General features: G+C 45.7%; 1 protein-coding gene across 1 annotated transcript in view; it reads left to right on the top strand.

The window, feature by feature from the left end:
• The window catches only part of ADARB2 (adenosine deaminase, RNA-specific, B2 (inactive)), a 177,905-nt gene that overhangs the window by 150,109 nt on the left and 19,776 nt on the right, over window positions 1–8,020 (top strand). The window contains exon 6 of the mRNA XM_015420667.1: window positions 5,068–5,219. Within this exon, the coding sequence (XP_015276153.1) occupies window positions 5,068–5,219 (152 nt within the window). The remainder of the gene's footprint in view (window positions 1–5,067; window positions 5,220–8,020) is intronic.

The raw sequence follows: 8,020 nt of genomic DNA, 5'->3' as shown, positions 1-8,020 counted from the left end.
CTGGGGGCGGGGCCACACCATTTGAGGGGAAAACTCAAATGGCGTGGCCCCGCCCCCAGCGTGCGACGTCACTTCCGGGTGACGCGCACGCGGGGGTGGGGTTTCCCCCGGCCCCCGATTCCGCGGGAGCGGAAAGCGGGGCTCGAAAGCAGGGGGAAATCTGCCCCCCGGGGGCATTTGGCAGCCCTAATGCAGATAGACTCTGACAGCTACAGCAACCAAGATGGCTGAGCAAAGAGCTGACCCAGGGCTTCTCTACATATCCTCATTGTGTTTCATTTTTTTTCTTCTTCAAAGTCAGGCTGCTCTAAAGTAGACAAACACAACACCTTCCAGCACCAATTCCCTGATATTTCTCAGTGTCGAAGGAACTGCAGGTCTGCTGCTGGCTAAATCAATTTCGATTCCACGCTGACCTGAGGCGGGCTCCTATTGTAAACAAGCTTGGTAACACCTTGAAGAAATAGAGCAAGTGTTGAGGCCATAAAGGCATCACTAAGGACCTATTCGTTTATTACTTGGCCCTTGCGAGTTTGGCTAAAGCTAAACTGAGAACAGGCCTCAGGCCTGAGTACTCTTCCCCAGTTCTCCGCATCATGGTTAGAATTTTACAACTAAACAAGAGTTTTATTTAAACATCTGCATTTCTCTATTCAGTCATTAATGTCTATCCTGAGGCAGGGGCAGGGGAAAGACTGGGGAAGGGGGCAGATGTGAACCTGGGTCCTACTTTTTTTTTGCTCCCCCCCCAAGGGGATTTTTAATTGCATTTTTTAATATACTACAAACTACAACGAAAAATTGTGAAGGGGTAACTACATCTAGGGAGAAAGGAAAGAAAACCACAACTAACTAAAACCCCAAGAATAGGAGATCATCACAACAGCTTGTATAAATGTTAAATTGCTAATATTACTTTGAACAGTCCAGCAGAGGGCTATGCTAAATTTTTTATCTTTTTATCTAAAGTTTTAACCATTCAAGAGAACCCCCAGAGCATCCCACAATAAAACTAAAGTTTAAAGGCGCACTTCAGAGTACTTCAGCCTTCATTTTGTCTTATCTTTTCTAATCCTCAATTTATATGTATGCTTGGAGGCAGCCGCCCCCTTATCAGAAAGAGAGTCCTCGTCGGAAGACCCCGAGTCCAATTCGCCACTAGATTTGCTGTCATCTTCTTCCTTCTCGACCTCGGCTGGCTCTCCCAGCTGCACTCTCAGGAACTCACGTGCTTTGGAAACAGAGTCAATCTTTTCTTTTTTATCTTGTAGTTTGAAAATGACTCCTTCTGGAATTAACCATCTGTAGACAATGCTGTTTGTTTGAAGAAAAGGGATTAAATCTTTATATTACTTTCTCTTTTGCCTTATTTTGAATGGAATGTCTTTTAGAATCCTGATAGTGTTGTCCCCGATTTTCAAGGGTATTCCGGTAGTTCCTTTCAGGATAGAATCCCTCACGTGTCACTTTGAGAATCTAGCTACTACGGTATTTCCCCAGGCAGATTATTCTTTTTGATGTAAACGGAATAGGACCTATAGGCCACATCCATTTTGCTTGCATGATACTCCGCTTTCAAATCTGTAACTGGGGCTAATGCTTCACTCAGGAGTTGCTTTAGATTCTCATCTTTTAATTCTGGGACCCCTTGGAACCATAGGACCAAATTTGCTTTCTCCATTTGCAGCTATAAAAGTTGTGATTCTTCAGAGACTTGTTTCTTTTCCAGCTTTTGCACCTTTTTCTTAACTTTTTTGGCGTTGGTGTCCATTTCCTTCACCTTCTCAGCCGTTTGCTCCTTTATTTTTAAAGTCTCAGTCAGTTCAGTTAGAGCTGCTGAGTTGCTAGATTCTGATTTAGATTTGTCAGCTGTTGTTCGATGTTAGTCATCTAGGCCAGCAGAGGGCGCAAGGACTCTGCCAACATTTTGGAGAGCTCGGTGGTTTCTTCCAGTCGAGGGCTCAAGCCGGCTGGTTTCACTTTTACTGGTTTGTCTTTCTCTGCCCTCTTTCCCACCATCTTTATGGATTGTTTACTTTTATGAAAACTTGCTAAAGTCTCTGAAATATGCCCATACGCTTATCCGCACTCTGGTAAGTCTCACAAAACAGATTTCAATGCTTTTTCTTCCGCTCCCCCCTAAGTATTTTGTTGTTTAGTTCATGCATGGGGCCCCTCCCCCGCTCGCCTTTTTCGCCGTTCCCAGGGGGTAGCTTTCTTCTTAAATTCTCGTTTTGCTTTAACCCGACTCACAGTTCATTGTTGGTCATACGACCTCGTTCAGCATATGTTTAAAACGCTCAATCTCCAACGCTTGTCCCGGTCAGCGGCTCTAGATCCATACGGACACTCAGCAGCAGGACCATCGGGGCAGAGGAGTGCCTCAATTCCCCAGCATCGCGCTGGCAAAGAGGGCACCCCTCAAAAGCCCCATGGATAGGAGCCTTTTGCCAAGGCTCCAGGGCGGGTAGCGACCCATCGCCCCCCCTTTCTGCTGGTGCGCAGATCACATCCCCGGGAGGTCCGGGAGATGCGTCTGCCAGCGTGTCGCCATAAACCGGAAGCCTCTGGAGCCTACATCTAATACCATTCCAGGGACAGTCCCTAGGCCACGTAATGAGTGACTGAGGACATCAGGGAGTATTTGTGTGATTTTCTCATTCCCTCCATCCCATGATCATATTATTTTCATTGCCTTTTTGTTTTCTGTCCCCATTTGGTTTGGAACGCCCAATACATGTTTAGTTTCCAAGACAGCAATATTATTTTTGAGACTGGCTGAAAACGAGTGATTCACAGAATTCGTTCAGAGTTGTGAAATATAGCTGTTTGCATCTTCCTAATGTGCAAAAACGGTGCAGGCTCTTAGGCTGATCATTTGTGCTATGTTCCAACAATGGCGCCTGGCAGTGCCCACCCTCCCCCACACCTCAGAAGATCTGCCCTTCATTGGTTCCTCTGAAATCGATTCAGAATTAAGTGGTTGAAGTCTGTAGCCTTGTAGGATTTGTGAGGCAAGACTTGCTTCTTTGGAATTTACAGAGAAACCCACATGGATTATCTTCAGGTAAACGTTTCTATCTATGTGTTGGGTTTTAGTCTTCAAAGAACCTATTCTCATCTAATCCAATTTCACCTAGATAGCCCAGGCTAACCCAATCTCACCAAACCCTGGAGGCTAAGCAGAGTCAGCCCTCATTAGTAGTTGGATGGGAGACCACCAAGGAACTCCAGGGTTGCTACGCAGAGGCAGGCAATGGCAAACCACCTCTGAATGTCTCTTGCCTAACTTGCTATAATTTGCCTGCAACTTCACAGCACTTTCTACTGCCAGTCCTGTTTAAAGAGACAAATGGGGTAGAATTCCTAGTGAGTGTATTTTTGCCATTGGGCCAGTTTTCCACTGTTTTCCAGATTTTGCCCCTTCTGGCTAGTTGCCAGGTGAAATTTTTCCACACATAATTGAAGGAATGGGAGTGAGGCTAGCTTTTAACCTCTCAGTGTCTTTGAAGGCAAAGGTGTATCATGCACTGTGCCTTGAAGAGTTTTGTGGATTGGTCTTGCAGGCAATTGTTTAAAATGGCAATTTCAGTTGATGGGTGGTCTCATCAGGGGACACACTTATGATACCTTTGTCGATTAAGGGAGTTCACCTAAGCCAGTCTTAGAAGTCCCTTAATCGACAGACGCCCCACAATGCTAGCCAAGTTTTCCTGCCCGTCTCATTCACTAAAAATTCCATTTATTTATTTATGGCTGTTTGCATCTTCCTAATGTGCAAAAACGGTGCAGGCTCTTAGGCTGATCATTTGTGCTATGTTCCAACAATGGCGCCTGGCAGTGCCCACCCTCCCCCACACCTCAGAAGATCTGCCCTTCATTGGTTCCTCTGAAATCGATTCAGAATTAAGTGGTTGAAGTATTCTAAAAGGGAATGGGACAAAGACACAAGTTGCTATTTATTCATTTATTTTCTAAGAAACAGTCCTAATTCTGGTGCAAGTTTCCGCCAGCCTACCAAAACTTGGGGATGATTCCATCCTGGCTCCAGACATAGCCAGCACTTCTGCCGACTTCATACCAGCCACCTCATTTAGGCCTTTACCAGTCTACTCTAACCATGACCATATAAATAAGCATAGGCTCCTTGATACAGTATGAAGCAGGTGAAAAGGGGACTCTTTCACAGACAATTTGAGACAGTCCCCAAAAAATCATTCTCAGCCCCCAAAGCAACCAACTAATCCTCTACTTTAAAAACTGAATACACTTTTTTGTTATTAAGTCACAGCCAACTTATGAGGACCCTGTAGGGTTTTCAAGGCAAGGTGGTTTGCTGTTGCCTGCCTCTGCATAGCGACCCTGGTATTCCTTGGTGGTCTCTCATGCAAATACTAACCATGGTTGACCCTGCTTAGCAGCTGTGATCTGATGAGCATGGGCTTTGCACATAGATGTTAATGTCTAAATAAGCAGGATTAATATTCTCCATCCTTAGTGCAGGACAGTAAATTAAGGGAAAGTATATTTACCTTTCCATTCATAAATTGGTGGTTATAGGTTCCCTTATATTCCTCTTATAAGGAAAAGGGGCTTACTTCTGTAGCATTTTTAATTTATGAATACAGCCTGCCATCAAACCAGCGGTTTGAAAGATTCCCTTTCCACTTGGTCATAAATCATAATATTTCTTACCACCTATTTTCCCTTTTTTACTTGCAAAAAAAGTTTAAAAGCTGTGTCTAAACTCATTGGCAAGACAGCCTTCAGACCTATTGAATTTTAAAAGTTGATGATAAAAAATGTTGAAACACATCCTGCTGTTTAACGCATTTAATCTTTTACATACTGCATACAGATTATTTTGCTGTATAGTTGGTCTGATGATTGAGCCTTAAATTCACTGGGATGCTGGAGATCATACCTAGAAAGGGAGGATACCAGGTGCTAAAGAAGAAAATATGTATGCGCCAAAAAAAGGCTGCAGAGACTAACCCGTAAGGAAAATAGAATTAGTTCTGATTTAGAGTGTAACAAATGACCTACACCCTCTCTTTGTGATCCTAGCAAGCGGCGAGAAGACGGGGAGCGATCAATCTTCGTGCGGTTAAAAGAGGGAGGCTACAGGCTAAAAGAGAACATTCTGTTCCATCTGTACGTGAGCACTTCGCCCTGCGGAGACGCACGCCTCAACTCCCCCTACGAAATCACAACTGACTGTAAGAACTGTACTTCCCTGCTATTATTTCTTTTTCTATTAACATGTTTGTTCTGTGCTTCCTCCTAAGGAGATAGCAGAAATAATGCAATGAGGCTGCAGAAACAGTAGAAAATATCCTTCTCTCGTTGGGCTGGTGCGGACATAACGTTGGTTTCCTCTTTTTTGCGGTTAAGGAACTAAGACTCAGGATGTCTTCTCACAGTCCGTCATCTGCCCAACGCAGCTTTCCCTCCTCCTTAGATACGTGGTTTAGCAGCACCAGCATTAGCTATGGTTAAGTTTAACCAGGATACTTGTTTCAGTAGTGTTTGAAACCACAATTTAAAACAGACTTCAAGCCCTGGGTTAAGGGGAATCTAGGGTCCCTGCCAAAGTGCGGCTTTTAAAAGCCGCACCAAAAAAGAGAGGCCGCGGCGGGATCCCACGATCCCCTGAGCCGCGGCGCCGTTGCTCCCCGGCACGATCAGATGCCGGGGAGGAAGAGACGATTGGGAGGGGGAGGCTGCCGAACTGCGCATGCTCGAGCATGCGCAGTACAGCCGGGGGCTGGGGATGCGCCAGCGTAAAGACGCGCCAGCGATCCCACGGCCGGCAGTGATGCAGCCTTTCACTTCTTTTTTGCTGCGGGTTTTGGCCGGGAGGGGCAGATTGGGAACGGGCTGGGAACGGGCGCAGCACGATTCCCAGATGTTGCTGTGGGATCGCGCCCGTTTGCTGCGGCCCCGATCCGTCCCTCTCCCGGCCCAAAACCTCTCGTGTGAACAGGGCCTAGGTTAAACATAACCATGGTTAATGCTAGCGCTGGTGAACTTTTTAACCATGGTCCATGCAAGAGAGGAGAATTTGCTCCAAGAATGGAGAGAAGCTTCAGCTATGTAGTATTGACAGGGGAAGGAAGGGGCACTGTGTCTGCCCCAACCAGAACAACTTTCTTCCATGTAGAACCTCACCAAAAGTTGTCTTCCGACTAGGACATATATGGCAGCCATTTCTTTTGGCATTCAACATTTGGGCTAGCCCAGTCTCATCAGATCTCAGAAGCTAAGCAGGGTCGGCCCTGGTTCATACTTGGATGGGAGACCTCCAAGGAAGCCCAGGGTCGCTACTTGCTACTCAGAAGTGGACAATGGCAAACCACCTCCATTTGACTCTTGCCTTGAAAGCCCTATTGGGGGGTCACCATAAGTCGGCTGTGACTTGACGGCACTTTCCACCACCAATGTTGGAAATACCTGACAAGGTACATATGTGGTGTAGGTCTCCTCCCCTCATATCTCCCCCCCTCCTTTTTTTCATTTACCTTTCCGTGGCGATAAAACCAAGATAAATGTTGTTACCCTTCTCATGCGTTCAATCGGGGAGTTATCCCAGAGCCAGCATAACCCATCAAACACTCAAGATGAGCCTCTAAAGATGCATTAACATTTTAAACAGCAGCATCGCCTTGATTTTTGCATGGCAGCTTTGCAAAGCCATTCTTCAAATCTCCTTCCCAGTGCTTCCTGTATTATCCATTGTGGCTTCCTCAGGTACCGTTCGGGGAGGCCACCACTGTCCCTCTCTTTCTCAAGCGCTTTGTTATTGTAAGAGAGAAGATTTTTCTACCCTCAGAAATCATTTCCTTTGAAGCATGTGGTCCTGCTGATGGTTAAGGAGGGACGTTAAGGACTACAGTTGTGTGGTTGTCGTTTGCGGCTGCCGTGCCCATTGTAGCAAAAAGGGGAAGATCAGTGGAGCCCTCCTGCGCATAGCGTCTGCGTGTGTCTTTTAAACATGGCAAGGCTATCAAATACAACCATAATTTTACTCCATGCTGAGAGCAGGCTTTTTGGTTAAGACTGAGGTTGCTCTTGCCCTTGTCATTTGCCTTTGTAACTTCATCTTCTTTTGTCATTTTCCCTTCACTGTGTCTTCATAATGCCGCTTATAACCAGAGCAGTACGGTTTTCCAAGTGCCAAGCTTGCCGGACAAAATGAAGCCTTTTCCCAGGGCAGCTCCTTTGCAGCTAATTAAAAGAAGCCTTGCAAAACCAGAGCTGCCAGACCAAAAGAGAGCTCACTGTAAAATTGTTGGAGTGAGTGACTCAGCATGCCTGGGCATTGGGGTGGGCGCTACATCACTCTAAGCGTGTATAAGTGTTCCATCTTTGAATGGGATGTCTCTCTCTTTGTCTTAACCTGGGAGCTGCCCTCTGACCTCTTCTCTCTCTTTATGTACTTTGTTGTCCCCCTTCATTCACATGGCTCTTCATGGAGTCACCTGTCTCTACAGGTCTCTCCTATAAAAACAATGCCCTCATACTGGCTGGATTATCCGGCCACTTATAATAGGGAGGGTACTGTTTGATTAGGCTTCTCTCTGCTTCGACTGCAACCTGAATGTGAACTGAGCCTGCTTGAATAAATGTAAGTTTAACTTTTGCAATATACTTCTTGGGAGATTTGTTTTCTGCATGCAATATCACGCTTCTTTGGCTGAGCAAACTCTGCTATATTAACCAAATATCCCAATAAAAATCTCTTTAATTAAGATAAGCTTTGCTAACACTGACTTATTGGGTAGTTCCCATCCTATCCAGTGCCTGTTTGCAAGACCTTGTCTATTTTTTTCAGAAGGCTAATTGGAAGAAGTTTAGAGCAGAAGCTCCAAAGTACTTTGTCCACTCAGAGAGTCGAATCCAGACAGCTTTTTTGCTCAGTTCTGCCCAGTTCTCTTCCTTATTATAGCCCCCGGTTTGTCACAAGGCTCCCATCATCCTCAGCAAAACATTTTTGGTGGTCCCAGGGGATTCCCGCTCT

This window comes from Gekko japonicus, unplaced genomic scaffold, assembly GCF_001447785.1.
Source record: "Gekko japonicus isolate JY-2015 unplaced genomic scaffold, Gekko_japonicus_V1.1 scaffold1228, whole genome shotgun sequence".
Classification (NCBI taxonomy): Eukaryota; Metazoa; Chordata; class Lepidosauria; order Squamata; family Gekkonidae; genus Gekko; species Gekko japonicus.
This window is presented reverse-complemented; position numbering and strand designations above follow the sequence as displayed.